The sequence below is a fragment of the Aphelocoma coerulescens genome, chromosome 2 (genome assembly GCF_041296385.1).
Source record: "Aphelocoma coerulescens isolate FSJ_1873_10779 chromosome 2, UR_Acoe_1.0, whole genome shotgun sequence".
Lineage (NCBI taxonomy): Eukaryota > Metazoa > Chordata > Aves > Passeriformes > Corvidae > Aphelocoma > Aphelocoma coerulescens.
This window is the reverse complement of record NC_091015.1, coordinates 115,024,265-115,042,511: the sequence shown is the minus strand read 5'-3', so window position 1 is coordinate 115,042,511 and position 18,247 is coordinate 115,024,265. Positions and strand designations below refer to the sequence as shown.

General features: G+C 40.4%; 1 protein-coding gene and 1 long non-coding RNA gene across 4 annotated transcripts; one reads left to right on the top strand and one right to left on the bottom strand.

The window, feature by feature from the left end:
- The first annotated feature begins 202 nt into the window (after window positions 1-202).
- NDUFV2 (NADH:ubiquinone oxidoreductase core subunit V2) lies at window positions 203-12,602 on the top strand. Its single transcript, XM_069004450.1, has 8 exons — window positions 203-362; window positions 1,409-1,471; window positions 7,386-7,448; window positions 7,534-7,650; window positions 9,249-9,417; window positions 10,599-10,708; window positions 11,443-11,519; window positions 12,444-12,602. The coding sequence occupies exons 1-8, from the start codon at window positions 321-323 to the stop codon at window positions 12,535-12,537; spliced, it is 735 nt and encodes a 244-aa protein (XP_068860551.1). The 5' UTR covers window positions 203-320; the 3' UTR covers window positions 12,538-12,602.
- Window positions 12,462-18,003, bottom strand: LOC138104994 (uncharacterized). Of its 3 annotated transcripts, none has more exons than XR_011148347.1 (2): window positions 17,637-18,003; window positions 12,462-13,728 (listed from the first exon to the last, which is right to left on the bottom strand). It is a non-coding gene; the product is annotated as an uncharacterized lncRNA (long non-coding RNA). The 3 variants fall into 3 exon arrangements; XR_011148346.1 differs by lacking the exon at window positions 17,637-18,003 and adding an exon at window positions 17,161-17,630; XR_011148345.1 differs by lacking the exon at window positions 17,637-18,003 and adding an exon at window positions 15,760-17,154.
- Window positions 18,004-18,247: the final 244 nt, after the last annotated feature.

Sequence of the window (18,247 nt, the reverse complement as noted above, 5' to 3'; positions counted from 1 at the left end):
TTTCCCGTAATTTTCCGCTGTTACAAGCACTTGTTTCCGAAGGAATCTGTTTTTTCCACGCTGGTGCGTGGCACGAAAGGCTAAAATTCCCGACAGACGCCGAGGCCGGGCTCCCTTGTGGCACAGGGCCGCCCCGGCCGGGAGCCCCGCAGCGCGGCACGGAGCCGCCGCCACAGCCGCCGCTCCCACAGCGGGCACGCCCCGCGCATGCGCGCTGCCCGTCTCCTTGGCGCTGCGCGGAGGAGGGCGAGCCCAGGCCTCAAGGAGAGGGATCGGGAGAAGGAAAAGCAGCAGGAGCGGGGATCGGCGCCGCCGCCGCCATGCTCCTGTGCGCTGCCCTGCGCGCCGCGGCCGCACGCTCGGTAAGGGCTCCCTGCCCCCGCCGGCCGGGAACCGGAGAGGCCGCGGGAGAGCGGGGAGGCCGCGGCGGGGCGCGGGGAAGGGGGCCTGGGGGAAGGGAAGTGCCAGGAATCCAAACCTGTGCACCACGCACCCACAGTCCCGGCTCCTCTGCAAAGACAGCCTGACCAGCTCAGCCTTTCTAGCAGCAGATCACGCAGTCGCACCTGTAGTGTCACAGGATGGCTGCAGCCTTTCCCTGTCATATGACCTGTGCCATCCCTGGGAGCGTTCAGGGCCAGGTTGCATGGGACTCTGAGCAGCCTGGTCTAGTGCAAGGTGTCCCCGCCCGTGGCAGGGGGTTGGAACGAGATGATCTTTAAGGTCCCTTCCAACCCAAGCCATTCTGTGGTTCTACTTTAAGAAATCTCGAAATTGCTCAAGAATTACGGATAAAAATAAACGTAATTTAATATAAAATTAATTTTCATAGAATTAATACTTACGGGAAAATTATCAAGTCTTAGTAATACCGGCCAGAATCTCGAAATCTTGATCTGTTCTGGCATGTGAGAGAGTACAGAGAATCATTGAACAGAACTTGCGTATGGGTCTGTGTTCTGTTGACACTTCAAGTTTGGGTTTACATTTGTCCTCTTATGCCATTTCTCAGTGTTTGGTTTGATAAAAGCTGAAGAAGCATGTAAGTGCTTACTGGAGAAGAACTTCAGTAGTAATGGTGGTTTCTGCAAACTTTAAAGCATATAGGATATAAAGTCACAAATTGGGAAATTCTTCATGAAATGCTGGATGAGAATTTGTGGTCAAGGCACTTAAATTAAGCAGTAGCAAAGTTAAATCCTTTAGTTTCTACATTGTTTGGACTGGTCAAGGTGGGAGTCAAGAGATTTGCTCTCCTAAAGAGCCCTTCACAGTCTCTTCTTGACTTATTTTAAATTATTAGTGATGGCAGTAGAATTAGTGGTTTACAGTTAGAATGGAAATCAGACTGGTTCTGAAAGCAGCCACCAGCAGTATGTGAATTATTAGCACTATATTTTGCCTGCAGGTAAGGCAGATCCGATACTTGCATGGAACAGCAGAGCGGAATGCCACTGGAGCCTTATTTGTGGTAAGTAATCTGCTTTACTGTAAGGAGGATAGGTCAGAAGAGTTTGACATGTGCTTTTTCAAATATCCCTAAAAGCTTCTGATGGGCAGAACTTTGCTATAGAAACCCACTGGCATTTACAAAGAAGAGGGTTTTTTTCAGTAGAACCTTTTACTAGAATTGTAATGGAGTATCAAAAGGTTTTATTTTAGTTTTTGGCCCTTGTGTTTATTGCCTTCTATAGTAAAAAATCTCAGTAATTTTTATGTGATTTTAGATGAGACTTTGCTTAAACTTTATTTCATTATAAACCAGTTCTTGTTTCGTTTATTTATTTTAGTTAAGTTTGTAATTGAATCTCGTTAAACTTTTTGCAGGTGCAGTTTCTTGATTTCTGAAATTTGCTGCAGAATTACCCGTGGGCTCAGGTTCTAGCTGTGTTTACAGGAGTTAGAAAGTACAGTTCTTGTTCATGTTCTGTGTGATACAGCATGTCGTACAGTGACTCCTAATTGAGGCCATTAGGCACTGTCATGAAAGGTATAAACAGTAGCAGTGATTGCAGAAAGTAAAAAGCCCTTGAATTTAAGTGTGTGAAGCATCTGTGTTGTCTGTCTGCCTCTGAAGACAACCTGAAGCATCTCAAGAGAGTGTGTATTTTGTCCCATTCTGCTCCATACAGAGCTTTAGCTGGTCTGCAGTTTGACAGCTGAATAATTTGGCATTTTCCCAACCTTTGGTAAAAATCAGCCCTTGACGAGAGAGTTGACCACTGTTGAAAACAGGTGCTCAGGATTTTTGGACACGTTGTTGTTGTCCTTGCCTTTCTGCAGCTGTCTCTACAGCTTTAATCATAAAATGAAGTTAATCAGATCACAGTATACTGTGAAATACTTTGAATACTTTTCTGGAAATCTGAGCAGGAATTGGTGATTTACAGGGTGAGAGCTGGTGTTCAAGGAATAGAGGAAATGGTGTAGTCTGGCAATTTAGGAAACTTCAAGTGTAGTTGGAGGTTGGTGAAGACAGCCAAAAGGTGTCTTTGGTACCCTAATGATGTCTGAAATGTTGATGTCTGAAAAAAAATCTAGATAGCTTTGTAGATTCTCCAGGCATTTTTCAAGATTTATGTAATTGTGTCAATTATTTGCTGCAGGGAGGAGCCTGATAACAGAGAAAGGGAAGTAGAAAAGCTGAGTGTTTTGCAGATGTTTATTATTGTTTATTATTATCGATGACAATTATCCCGCAGCAGAATTTTTGCTAGAGGAGCACAGGAACTTGGTTCTGTGGGGGGTTGTTTTTTTCTTGGTTTGTTTTTGGTTTTTTTTCTCAGTTGTTGTTTCTTAACAGGGTAATATTTGTTCTTCCCTGAAGTAAAAGGTAATGGGAAGAAGACAGTTGGATGTCACTGTATGCATGTGTAATTGTTTGCCCTAACTAAATTTCAGATGTTACTTAAAGTGGTAAATTTCAAGGGAAACCTGTCCTGCTGGTTTGAGATGAAGGCATTATTTTAATCAACACCAAATGTTCATATACAATCAGCAAATGGGACTCCCCCTGGATTTCTCTAGAGGAATAAAAAATTTTTAAAGTCTTTTTTTTTTTTTTAATATTACAAGCAGAAGAAGTGTCAAAAGTTTGTTTAAAAACTGCTTGCGGAGGAATAATGGACTTACCACAGAGTAACTCTAACCTGTTGTGATGGTCCTCTTTTTATGTCAGTTTACACACAAAAGTCTTGGGTTTGTTTTACAAAGCTTACTGCTGCTGCTTCTTGCACTTTTCATGTATAAAATCTGTATGTGAGCAAGGGAAATGCATGCAGTGTATTTGTGCTGTAACAGCAGGGGACAGGCTAGCAAGGGACCTAGTAGTCATAAAATCCAGTATTAAAAGGCATTTCTATTTTCATGCCTATGCTTCCCTTTGCAAACATTTTACATGGTAGCAGAAACACACAGAGATAAGAGACCTTCTACTGAAATGCCTTTGTATTCTGAAACACCCAGAAAGAGCCTTTCTCCCAACTATTAAATTCACAGGTGCCATCATAGGCACCTACGTCGCACTTCCAGTGAGAGGATGCCAACTACAAAATCAGGTAGATTGCTTGCCCGTAGGAATGTAAGAGCAATGCTCCCAATCTGTAATTTCTCATGACTAGAGAAGGCCTGATTCCAGAGACATTTTATTATGATTACCTTTCTTCATTGAAACTGGATTCTCTATGGATTCTCTATACTTGACTTTGACCTGGTTTTAGCCTTCTTAACAGCTAAAACGTAGCTCTTTTAGTTTGTTGTTTTCAATACATGGACCAAGTTTCCTTAACACATCAACAGCCCTGATGGGGGCTTTGTCATAGGGCTGCACAGGGGGTTCAGCACAAAAGGTTAAAGAATTGCTGTATTCATGTTTTAGTTACTGTTTTAGTGAAGTAGGTCAGTGAAATACTTGGGTTTGAGCCCATTTCCACCATTCTTAAAGTAACTGGGGTTTATGTCTTGACTTCTGTTGGAGTAGTGAATGTACAGTACTTTCCCTTTAGAGGAGGAGTAATACATTTTTTTTCAGTGCTGATTTGATATGGATTCTGAGCAGGTTCTTACCCTAAATATCTCCCCTGCAGACCACCCAATTATCTCATTTTGGTTTATGGTGCTTTGGACTGGTGTTTACCATAGGGCATAGGTCAAGTTTCAGGTCGACTTCTTTGCAGTATACATGGAAACTACATTATTCTAACTATTCTGTTTTAATTCTTGAGTGCCCTTTAATAATTTTCTGTGCCAAGAAAGATAGATGATTAGATCACTGGGAAAAAAGAAATAATAAAATGGCCCAGGCTGGTATAGCAAAAAGAATGTGAGGTGACCATTCAGTAGCCTTAGTGCCTTCCATGAGAGTGCACTGGCATCTGGAAGTGCCTTCCATGGGAGTGCACAAAGGCTTGGGTAGCCTTTGCAGTGAAGGTGTTCCCACTTAAATAGGCTCTCTTGTGCAGTAGAAATGTGGTACAGTCAATGTACGAACAGAATGAAAACTTCAGGTAAGACTTTGGGAAATTGAGGAGCATGAGAAGAGACTTGGAAAAATGCATGGATATTGTTTGACCTTCCTTTTCAACAAATTACTGTAGTTGGTAAAGACTTAATTGTCTTAGTTTGTGTATGGAGGAAGTCTTAATGTATTAGTTTGTTTTCATGAGCATATGAGAAAAGAATGGGACTGTTAGAGAAGAGAAGGCTTGGATCTTATCAGTGTCTACAAATACCTGAGGGGAGGGTGCAAAGAGAACAGAGCTAGGCTCATTTCAATGGTGCCCAGTGACAGGACCAGAGGCAATGGCCTCAGAGAACATCAGGAAACACTTTTTCACTATGAGGGTGACAGAGCACTGGCACAGGTTGCCCAAAGAGATTGTGGAGTCTCCATTATTGGATATATTCAGAAGAAGCCACCTGGACACAGTCCTGGGCAAGCAGCTCTGGGAGTCCCTGCTTGAACAGGGGCGTTGGACCCAGATGACTTCCAGGGGTCCCTTCCAACTTCAACCACTCTGTGATTTAACATAGTACTCTTTCCAATACTGTGTCCTTATTTCTGATCTTGCTCTCCAGAATCTGTATCCTGAAAAACCATGGAAACGCACCTATGTCATTTAGGACCATGTCAGTGCACGCAAGTCTCAGATAAGTGGCGCATTGTCAGACAAATGTAAGACTAGGGAACAAATGATAAATTCCTAACTGCTCAGGAGTCCTAGAACTGTGTAAGCTCTTGATGAAAACTATCAAACTCTCCATGGCACAGAATTAGATGAAGCCGTTTCAGGAAAATGGAAAACATAAAAGGTGGCATGATCTTATTTATTGCTCACCTCTGCTATAGCCTTTACAACATATCGTGAAACCTTGCTACAGCTGCATCTGTATCTTCCAATATAAAGTCTTTATTATCCCTCTTCACATGTAGGGCATTTAAGGGTATCAGTTGGGAGATGATACATTGAAAAGAACAGCTGCTCTAGAAAAAGAGGGAGATATTAATAAATCAAACACATTTATTTGCAAAAGAAATTGAGATGAAGGACAATTGTTGACTGTCAAGTAGCTACAGAAGACAAAATAATAGCAAAATAGGCATGCAGACCTGAGAAGGAAAAGCTAAGTTATGGAAATACTTATCATGAATTGTGGAATTGATCTGTGGAGCTAAGACATGTAAAGGTCTGTAGGGAAAAAAATAATAAAAGTTGTACAGTATTTCCAATCAGTTTTTCCTCCATCAGCCTCTTTTTGAGAGCTTTCATTAAAATTGGTAGAAAACACTCACCAAGACTACATATGAGTCATCAAATCCTTTATCTGGAAGGGTCAGTCTAAAATAATGGGAATTGTGTTCCTACAAGCTCTTTTATGTTATTTTGTAAATCACACAATTAGCAAGATATTAACACTTAATAAAATATTAGCATGTTCAAAGGGAATCAGTCATCTTTCTGTAATTCCTGTTCTTATAGGAGATGTGTCCTTGGTGGAGAAGCATTTATCACCTGTAGTTTTATATTGGCCTTGAAACTGTGGTGAGGGCATAATGCTTTCAAATTGATGGTGGCAGTCATATTATCTGCTTTGGGATATAGATGGGATAAGCAAAGGTAATCCCTGGACAGACCAACAGATGTAATTGAAGTATTTGCCCTTGCAATACTGCCATATTAAAATGTCTAAATCCAAGAATAGCTATGGACCACACATGTTCTAAGTTCTTCGCTGATGGTAACACAATTCAGTATGCAAGTGTCTTGCAATGTGAAGGTTTTTCATGAAATCCTTTGCTACTTAGTAAGAAGAGTGTAGTGTGGTAACTGTAAAATCACCCTCAGTTACTGCAGGAAATGATCAAAGTCAAACTCAGTGGAGGGGGCTTCTTTGTTCTAAATACACTTTTAAAGCTTTTATTGCTAGCTAGTTATGGATTACTTTTAACATCAAGCCTCAAATATAGCTTGTACTTTCTCACAAACTTTCCATTTAATTTGAAACTTTTTCAATTTGAAAACTATATAAAGTTGGGAATTAAACTTAACTATAGGTATTTAAAGGAAACCAAAATGAGCTGTTTAGAGACAGCTAAAATTTTTGTGCAGAAACATTTTCTGGTGGAAAAGTATTTTCATCAGAACTAAGATTTTATTGTAGGAAAATGTTACTTTTTTCAAGACCTCCAAATTTGTATTTTCTGAAGATAGAAGAACTAATTTAAATTTGATGTTTCCCTAGAAGACCACCTTAAAAATAACTTGTTAGAATACTTTATTTTGGAAATACTAATTCAAAATTCTGCTTCTTCCATTTTGATTCAGAATTGTATATAAAATGAAAATGTTGAAATCCATTACAAATCAAAATAATATGTTAAAATGGGTTAAGAATGTGTTTGAATGTGCAAATGTTTTAATTCTATAGCAAACTTCTTGAATTCTGAAGTTTTTTTAAAATTAATGTTTCATGGTAAAAGGAAAAATGGACTGTTGTTTCAGTCTCATGTTTATTAAGGTATTAACCAGAGTGTTTTTACTCTACCTATTGTACATTTGAACATAATTGTCAAACTGTATTAACAGTGTTAAAAATATGTATTTAGATAACAACACCATGCATTTTCCCAATATATAATTCCATGTATGTCTCCATAAAGCATTTTTAATAGAAAGTAACAGGAATAGGTAATGATTTTTATGAGTAATGAAATAATTATCAATATTTTTGATAGCTTTCCCAAATATATTTAATCACTTTAGTACTATGAATTCCAGCAGCTCAGTTGTAACTGTCTATTGAGAGGTATTTTACAACAGTAAATGTGTCCTGAATAATTTCCCAACGACCAATTTTTACACATTTTTCTTCTTCTTTTCCTGAAGCATAGAGATAGTCCTGAAAACAATCCAGATACTCCATTTGAGTTCACACCTGAAAACCTAAAGGTATGCAGACAAAAAAAAAATTTCAATACACAGACTTTGTCTTTAGATGAGTACTGATTTGTTTGCCTTCTTTCCCTTTAAAAAGCGAATAGAAGCGATCATAAACAACTACCCAGAGGGACACAAGTCTGCAGCTGTCATGGCAGTACTGGATTTGGCCCAAAGACAGCATGGATGGCTGCCCATATCAGCTATGAACAAGGTATTTAGAACTTAATTATCCTTCAAGCATAATTTTACTGTTTTCTTTCAATATCTTACTAGAGTATTAACATTAATTAATCAAAGCTTACTAACGTGGGAATTTACATGTGGCACTGTATTCTGAGAATTCCCTACGAGACTACATTTTTAAAAATTAAAGGGAAAACTAATGCAGAAAACTCGGGGCTCTGTTGACATAATACTAGCCCATTGCTTGAAACTACAGACAGAACAACACAAAAATAAAATAAAACCTTTTCAGACAGGCTCTTCTCCCAGAATGATTCTAGAATTAGGAACAGAAACTTGATTTTGTTTACTGCTGAATTTGGGAAAAGAAAAAAAAGAAGGTAATGTCAGTGGAGTTTTCCTCCTTCTAGATTAATGTCACATCACATAATGCCTGGATTATACTTAATCTCCAGGCCTGTAAGGACTCTGCAGAGCAGTGTTAGTGTAGTGATGTCAGGAGTGTTGGGTAACACCTCACAGCCAATGCCTGGAAGACTTGTCAGGTTAATTATTAAAATTGTTACAAAATAAGCAGGCAAACAACTACACTGCTTCAAAGGGAGAGGCTGCAGGACAGTAACCAAATACCAAGAAATAAAAAAATCTGGTTTGTATTCATATGAATAAATCTGTTGTACTTTGTGTTACAATCTGGCATATCATCAGTTTTCAAGTCTGGAGTTTTAAATTCAACTAAAGGTGAGGATTGGGAGCATTAGAGAAATTACTGAAGGAGTTAAATGAGCATTTAAAGAAGGCAACTTAGGTCTGCTACAGTTTGTACAGCATAACATAAAGCCACAAAGCTCCTTTAATGCTGTCAGTGTATTTTTGTTTATTTAAGTTTCATGTTAATATTATGTTTAAAATGATCTTAAGGCTTTTAAGTGAACAAATATTTTCCATGATTTGTTATTTGCCTGCTATAGAAACTGGAACATAAAACAGTTACACTATTGAAACCAGAGCCAGTTCTCAACTTGAGCAGTTTGCCAAGGTTCCAGGTTAATGAGGTCAGGGATACTTGCACCAGAACTGGCTCCTTGGAGATCATGCTTCACTCCCTACTTACTAGCTATGACAGGAATCCGCAGATGTAGCCCTGGTGCGTCACAGAACCCGAGGGAGACCTGCTCTATATGAATTAGATGAGCATAGTACCACCTTACAAGTATTCCTTACCAAAAGGCTTACGTGGATTACTGTGGGCAGGCTCATACGGCTTTGTTCATTCATGCAGCCCAAGTGCAGTGTGAGCTGGAGCTGCCGAGGAAAGCCCAAACCCAGCTGGCTCCTCGCATCCCCTTGTGTCTGCCAGTAGATGCTGCAGGGGAGCTGACTCGCTCCTCACCGTGCTGATCCAGGGCTTAGTGGAGTTTGTGCTCGAGCAGGGTGACGCCACTCAGAGTAACTCAGGTGTCCGGTCTTGGCACTTGGAATATGTTTGTGCTTTGATACCCACCCCCACCGTCTTATTTATCTGTCACTGCAAACAGGACAGGTGACTTTACTGAAATGGTTTGCTAAATGCCTTTACTGCTGCCCTCTGAGAACTCAATATAGCATGTTTTGCCCTTGTCACAGGTTGCTGAAGTTTTAGAAATGCCTCCCATGAGAGTCTATGAAGTAGCAACCTTCTACACCATGTACAATCGCAAACCTGTTGGGAAATACCACATTCAGGTCTGTACCACCACGCCATGCATGCTGCGAGACTCTGACAGCATTTTAGAAGCCATTAAGAAGAAACTTGGTATGACACAAATTTGTAATATACTTTTTGTATTTTTTTTTACCTTTGCTTAATGATACCGAAGTAAAATTCTTCATGTGGTGGAAGAAACTAGCCTTGTTCAACTTCATAAGGTTCACAAGGGCCCACCTCTTTAGCCTGTCAAAGTCCCTCTGGATAACATGATGTTAACATAATTTATGAATTCTCAATGGAAAAGTCAATTGAGAATGGTTCATGGGATGTAACACTCAGGGTTTTGTGTGTGAGTTGGGGTTTTTTTCCTCCTTTTTGGGTGGTTATGGGGAGAAGAGAGGATAAGATCAGCAACTAACAACTCTTCCCCTTCTATGAAAAGCTGTGGTAACTTTTTCTAAGAACCAGTGGTAAGAGCTGCCTATTATCTGTCATTTCTTACATTCTGTTGTCTGAAAAAGGCATATTTCGATGCAATGTCTTTGTTACTGCAAAGGTTATTAATTTCAACTGAAACTCTCAGCTTGAGAAATAAAGCAGTAAGGATGATTCTGTAGTTTTTACCAAGACAGTCCTTACTTACAACTTTCATTATTTCCCACCCCTTCCTGCTAATAAATGGAGGAAGACTGCTTTTCAGCATTCTGCCTTCCATGGAGTATTTTGTAGAGGTCAGACTCTGAGATGTTACTTGGACTAATCTGCCTCTGGGGAAGTTCTGTATCTAGCAGTAGAGCAGTTACATGCCACGGATGCTAAGTATGTATACAGTTCAGTAAATCATCCTTTGTGCATAAACTTAGAAGTTATTTATGAATTTGTAGCTAACAATGCTTGGATCTTGGTTAATTTGGGAATACTCAACCCTGTATATTAATGGCTTTTCTAACAGCACATGAAAGCTATGTTTCCCTATTTTTCCATTTAATTGTGCTGATTACTAAAACTGTTCTTGAGTAGATCTGTTGTGTTTCTTAGGATTGTCATTTCGTGGTTATTTTTCAATGAATCATACCTGTAAACAGAGTCTCAAAAATGTATCCAAAAATTGACTTAATGGTTTATTAGAACCTTCTGTTTAATGGAAACATTTTGGACTCATTTAAGGGGGTTTCACTTTGCAAATGCTTTTAAGGCCAAAATACAATGTCTTTGGGGTACTTAGAGTCATGCTTTATTACTCTTGTTCATAACCATTACTGAGCCTAATTAATTTATTGGTCTAGGTATTAAAGTTGGGGAAACAACACCTGATAAGCTCTTCACACTGATAGAAGTGGAATGTTTAGGTGCTTGTGTAAACGCACCAATGGTACAAATAAATGACAATTACTATGTAAGTACTATATTCCCTTTTAAAATATTAAGCTTCTTTGCTGGCTTACCTGTGTTTTCCATTTGTTCAAAATTCTGAAGTTGTGGTCAGTTTTCTAATTCCTATTGGCAGGGACAACTTATTATTTACACCATCTCTTAGTTTCTTGTCCTCTTCCTAGAACACTTCATTTGTATCAGGGGTAGCAGTGTATTTTTCACTTCAGTTACTGTCTTGATTATACAGGAAGAGTGATGCATTTTTGTGACTGTGGTCTGCCCATAAATCTGGAATTTTTAATAGGTATTTGATAAGCTTTTGAAAGCACTTTAAAGCAGTCTGTTGGAAAGTATGGACTAATTTAAGAAGTGCTGCCTTGAACTGTACCCAAAATTTTTTTGTTGCAGCTGACACCATTCTGCAGTATGTGTCATGGCACGTGTGGGCAAAGATCCAGCTCCCTAATACCCGGAAGCTGAAAACACACCCTTGTACATGGCGGCCTGCATCAACATTGTTTGTTTTAACATAATTTCTGCAACTACACATGAAACAAAAATCTCAACATTAAAATGAGAGTAGACTTTTCAATTTTCCTCATTCTTTAAGCCAGTATGTGTGTTAATGGATAGGATCAAAGTTACCTGTGCTAGGGTCACACTGAAGAGGCACTGATCTGATAAATTTGAAGTGCTGCAGTTAGCGTAACTGATAACTCTTTCAGTTTTGTCAATGATTTTTTTTTTTTTTTACAGGAAGATTTGACACCCAAAGACATTGAAGACATAATTGATGAGCTTAAGGCTGGCAAAGTTCCCAAACCAGGCCCAAGGTATGCTATATTTATAATAAATTATAGTATGTAATACCCTGTATTTATAACCTATATATATTATATCGGTCACCTACATGAACGATGCTGCTTTTGAGAAACTGAATTACTTTTCCAGTGATTTGAGTTCACAGCCTACTGCTAAAAAGCATTAATTAATTTACTGAACAGAAGTGCATGCATTCAAAGCCAAAACAAACTGGAAAGAACTGAGAATTTGCATGTTCTTAATGACTGACCAGAGGAGCATGAAATGTGAAAACATGAATTCTGATTTGTCTTAGTACTTAATAGGTGAATGACATCACCTGTTGGAATTTTTGTCTAGATCATTTAAACCAACAAATTCCTGTTGGTTGGTTGGTTTGTTGGTTGTGTTTTTTTCTGATTTCTGACAAAAACCAAAGATTGTAAGTTTCTGAGAGGATTTTTATTGCTGAACTTTTCTTACCTGTTATTTCCCACTGTTCTTTGTTAGCCCACCTAAGCTGTGTCAATGGGGAAATCAATTTGACTTGGGTGTTACCTATTCCTATTGTTTCTATAAAGATGTTTTGAATAGAAGAACAATAATCTTAAAATGATTATACTTTCAAAAAAACACAGGGAAGCCTCTGTAACAAAACTATGATTGATAAAATTTGGTGCTGCCTGGCCAACCTATAAATGAATATAAAAGAAAACTAGTGCTCCTAGCTTGCTTTTCAGTTACGAAATTATTTGTCACTACTTGAATTTGGAATGCTTTCACTTTAACAGCTCTATCACACTTTTATTGAAGGTTGAATGGGAAGAACAAAAAAAAAACAAAAACCAGTGGCTTCAGCCTTTAAGTCAGATTTGTACTGTCTTCTATCCAACGATTAAACAGAATCTGAGTTTTTATCAAAGCCAGCAATGGATAAAACTGCTTTCATTTTCCAGGAGTGGACGTTTTTCTTGTGAGCCAGCTGGTGGCCTTACTTCTCTGACTGAACCACCCAAAGGACCAGGTTTTGGTGTTCGAGATGACCTCTAAGGATTTTTGTAATATAAGATGAACTGTCTGAAAAGAATAAAGTCTCTTCAATCTCAGTAAAATTATGTACATTCTAACGTTTTGGTTTTTAAAAAAAAGTAACAACAATTAGACTATCCAACTTACTGTGGTTTTAACTACAGCACAGTTTAATCATAATTCCAGATTATAAGAAAAGTGGTTCTGTAGACTGCGTAAAGTGACTCCCTGAAAGAGTCCACTTACGATTAACAAGAGGTGAACAGTTGCGTCTTCGATCTGTCATTGAAAATTCTTTCAGCTTCTTCTGAAGCTCTTTGAGGAAGCAACAAAACTCACTAGATTACACATCTGGCAAATGCAAAAGGAACCAAACTGAAAGATTATCTGACAAACTTCATCAGGTTACTTTTACTGGCAATTTATAAGCAAACAAAGGTTATCTCAGCCATGCTATGTAAAAAATCCCGTCGGTTCAGTAAGAAGTGGTTCTTCTTAAGCTTAATTCTTCATAGTATGATTCAGTGGTCAGGATGTAAAGCCCCAAACAGCAGTAGTATTCTACTAAAAGAATGAATAGCAACAAAACCCAGCTTCCTGTGCAAGTTTGTTTAGTACAGACAAAGTATGGAGTTAGGGGAAGACAGAATACACCAGAACAGTTCAACATGTCCCTAAGGGTAATAATATCTGACACTGGATCTTTGATTCACAGATCCTTCTTTGACCTTACTGCTGTGTACCAGCTACTTTCAAGAACTAATCTGTGTGAAATTGAGGAATTTCTTTCAATGTAAAAAAGCTGGAGATAGGTTTTTTTAAAAATTGACTGCATATTGACACTTAATACCTATGCTTATAAAACTGAGCAAATGCTTTAGCTATACAGACATACATTTCCATGTAAATTAGGAAATGTGGACACCTCAGTCACCTGAGACCATATTGTGTCTGTCTCTTCTAAAATCTGCATGGAACTTACATTTTTATTACAACTGATAAGATAGATGGATCTTAATTGTATAATTTATAATTTTATTCTCTATTATATTTAGTTTGTTTTGATAGTCTGATTAATAGTTCCTCACCAAACTATCCGCCCTCTTTCGAGTTAAATTCTGTTTTTACAAATTACCTGCATAATGGCTATCTCATGTAGTCTGTTCATGTGCCACCTTTATTTCAATAGGCTCTGTGAAGTTCCTTCACACACTGTTAAAAAAGCAGTATTACTGTTGGTAGTTGTGGCAACATAATACATCTGCAAATCATTTGTTTGAAAAACTTGCTATCTCTTCCGTATTACTATATTTATAAAATGAAATAATTGAATTGCATACAAATGGAGAAGTAAATTCAATAAATACATACAACTCCTAAGTGAAGCAGTTTCCAAACGAGCATGTAAAAAACCTCTTGTGTAGAAGTAGTGTAGAACATGAGAAAACAGTACATAGGTTGAAATCTTATCTGTCATTTAAAGTTCCTGAATGCTTTTCTGAAAGGTCACTCCATGTTTATAATAGCCACAGGCCTTGTAGCAGGCCAGGCATCTGGCACTATGTGGCACTTCTCTAGAGATGTGAAATGAGGCAGACGACGTATCACATCTCGATGCAAAGACAGACTCAGTATCCCAGTCTGACTAAGCTGTTTGTTCAATTATAACAACAAAACTGTGTTCTGGCTCATACAGCCTTACCTCATTCTAACCTGGTGTGAAAGGAGGCAACTGGTTTTGAAGTGTATGTTGAATACAAGTGAGGATGTTGCATGCATTGTGGAGCTATTCTGTGCTACACTTATTCATGGTTTTGTATGTAACTGAAATCCCTTGGGATCGCTTAATGGTGTTGAAGGGAAACATAGTTTTGGACCTGCCAAGCTTGACACTTCCAAGTATACAAAAAGCTCTAGAATGTCAGACTCTGCCCATTTGTAAAGCCAGACAAAATTTGTGGCCTTATCCCACTTTTCTCCCCTATTCATTCCATTTGCACATGACAATTTCAGTGTCTGTCTCATGAGCAGAACATGGACCTCAACAGTTTCCCATTTATTGGAGACTGTTTGTGATGTTCCACAGACAAGCTGTCAGTCATTTTGGTGCAACATGTAAGAGTCTGCCAATCCCTTGACTAGAATAGGATAATTTACATTATCCCAACTGCATGGCACAAATCTGATACATCACTCTTTAAATTGAATATTGTAGGGCAGCTACAGGACTGAAATAATTGAAGAGAAATAAGAAAATAACCATTACTCTTCTCTCTCATCTTACCCACTTCGTTCATCAATTATATGAGGCTTTATGGTCTGGTTTTTCCTCAGAAAAGTTTGGGCAATCGTATTAAGATAAATGGTTAAAAAAACTATTCACATCTTGCGTTATTTCAGGTTTTGTTGAAATTTGAACATTTCAAACATCTCAACTAGAAATACATTCTGCATTATTTGTTACATGTAGCTGTTTACTATATACAATAAATTATTTTCACAATGGTAACTTTACACAGGATTGTGATGAGAATTAAAAAGGTGATCATTATGAAAGAGTTGCAGAATAGTGCAAGAATTGATACATCCGAGTTCTCTTTTCTGTTTTTGAACAGCTGTTGATAATGTCTTGTGCTTGCTTTTACTAGTAGTAAAAAAAAAAGCGTATTTTACTACTAGTAGGACATTTTTGGTAACAAACATTAACATACCATAATTTTCATTATCCTCAATAGCAGAGGGTCACTAATATTAATTCTAGGCAGTAGCACTAACCCGTCAAATAATTACACACTTGTAATTCTGCAGTTTCAATCGACTGGTTAATATCCTGGGTTGTAAGAATACTGGGTGGTGAGTTAAGCAAAAAATGAGTCAGCTACAGCAACAGCCAACACATTCCTGAAACTGGTACTGTAACACCAACAGAACTAATTCTGTGTTGTGAGTGGTCTTCTTTGCCTCTCCTTCAATGAGGGAAAAATTAAAGAACTCACATACTATATTAGTTCTCTAAAAGTGGAGGATAAAGAAGTAAAAACAACGGGGGAGAGGGGGGAAAAAAAAAAAAAAGACTACCTTGAGAAGATTTTAAAATAGGTAGTCTTGAGAAAGGAAATGTGATTGAGGACACAGAAGCAGAAGACATCCGAAGAATCCACTGGACTGCGAGAGTGGGAAGAGATGGTTCTTTCCTTTGGTGAAGACAGAAGGAAGTGTGGAGTAATAGGAAATTCTAGGTACCCAATGATGTGTTTGATGTTGGATAACAAAGGATTTCCATGACCACCACTGCTAGAAAAATGTTATCTGGAACAGTGTTCTGTCATTAAATAGGAAGAAGCAGTGAAATCCCATTCCACCTGTGCAGGATGTTTGCTGGCCCCATGGGCTGACCTGCCAGTTACCTCCTAGTGACTGGTGCATGTGCTTTCACCTGCGTGGTACCCTGCAAGTTCTTATGTCAGATTTTTGTACTGCACTCTGAAATTTTCAATCCTTCAGTTACTAGACTGAATTAATTCAACAATGACACAGTTCAACCAGATGCTGGACCTGTCTGTCTTAAGACCAGTAGTTCACAGGGTTCCTACCACAGGATGTTCCCCTGGGGAGGGCAGATCAAGTACTATGCACACCAACAGTGTGCAGCTACAAAAGCATCTTGCAGCTGTGCTAGATGTGAAAGGGAGGGGCTGCTGGAACAAGGGGAAGAAACGAATGAAGGGGTAGCAATTAGCAGTCAACTGACTGATGCTTTTATTAGTCCAAATAGTAGTTCTTATAAAAGGCTTAAGGAGCTGTATTTTTTCCAGTTACTGATAGATATTATTATCAGATCTTAACAGCTGCTGCTGCAGATATTGCTCTTGAGACTCCTTCCCTGTTATCTCAGCTGCTGGTTGTGAACACCTTACACACACCAAACTCCTGGAACTGCACACTACTCCTGCACAAGGATCAAAATGCAGTATCACAATGCAGGCCACATCTGTAGCCTGTCATGTTCTACAGTGTGAATCCCTGTATAATACCATGAGAAAAAAAATTATTCTGCCTTTGGAAACTGCTCCTACTCCACTTATGCTGACATTCCATAGGCTGTCTACTCTTCAAGGAGCTTGCCACTTCTAGTGATAGCCTCTGCCATCAACCTAACACAAAAGAACATGAAGGCAACTCCCTTTGTTACATGGTCACAGATGCTGGCAGAGCTGTTCCTGACCACCAGACAGTACTCACTGAACACTAACAGAATCAAATGAAAGTGAAGGCAGTTGCTTTTCAACACAAATTATCTTTACCAGCATTTGTACAGGAAGATTGTGAAAGCAAATCAGAGAAGTTTGTCTGAAGAGTAAGCCGTGCAGCATGGGAACATGAGAGATTTGTGATGCCATTCTCTACCCATGCTGGTACATCATGGGTGGGGATCAGAATATACGGCAAGTCCACACAATAGGTGGCCTCAATCAAAGCAATCTTTCGGTTCTGGGAAAGAAAAAATCGCTTTTCTGATGAACAGGAAATATTAAGGAATTTCTACACAGTAACACATGAAAGTAATCCAATAGCAGAGTAACCCCGGCAATTAAGACTACACTAAAGGGCTTTGTTTAGCTGCTTTGTCAAAATCCTACACACCTGGCAGCTCTTCAGCACCTCCCAGAAGCGATCTGGAGAACATTAATCGAGAACCCACGAGTACAGCACCAGACGGGTTCCTTAAGTTCTGCCACGTACTGTTCTTGTTACAAGCAGATGCAAAACCTTTCACGAGTGCAGAGGAATGACCCGTTTCCAAAGCTGCAACTTGGGCTACATCGCCAGTCATCTCCCTAACACCTTGGATGTCTTTATATGACGTCTGGTTCATCTGCGCAAGCAGGGTACCCCCAAAAAACTAGTTTGGAAACCTAGAAGCTGTCTTGTCCTACAGCTCCTTGCCTGTCTCCGCCGGGAAAGAGCGGCGGGCGGATGGGGATTGTGCCTGAGTGGCAGACGGGGGCGGGGGGGATACAGCACTGACCAGACCCCCCGGGGCGGCAGCATCGGCATCCCACAGCCTTTCCCGAAGGCGAACGGCCACCCCGGGCTTTCCAGCACCGCGCCACACGCACCTGCGTCCGGGGGCTTCTCCCAAACACTGCAGGGCCTTTAGCCGCAGCCCCTCCGTACCCGCTAGAGCCCGGTGAGGGATGGAATGGGATGGGCAGCGCCCGCCGCGCACGCGCACTGCGCCAGATAGTTAAAACTCACTGCGCCATCACCGCCGGAAAAAGCCCTCCCCGGGGAGGGGGCGGCAGAGGCAGGACGGGGCGAGGCGGGGCGCGCTGGTGGCTCTAGATCGGCTCCCGTCCCGCGGCGGGGACCGGAAAAGCTCTCGTCCGCCACCTCACCCCGTGACCAGCCGGGGCCTCCACCGCCATTTCCAGAAGGTTCCAGCGGCCGCAGCCCAAGAGGATGCGCGGCTGCCCCCAGCACCCCCCCCCCGCGCATGCGCAATGCTCGCGCCCTATTCCCCGTCCCAGCCCCGTCCGTCTGTGGCACCCCGCGAGCCCGTTATTTCCCGTCGCCCCGCGTGCCCGTGTCCTTCGGGATGGGGACGGCACTGAGAACGGAGAGCAGAGGCGCGGCGCCCCCTCCCGCCCCGAGCGCTGTGTCGTTGGCAGCGGCACCGCTCGCCCGCGTCCCGTGCCCTGCGCGAGGCCCACGTGGGCGGCACGCGGCC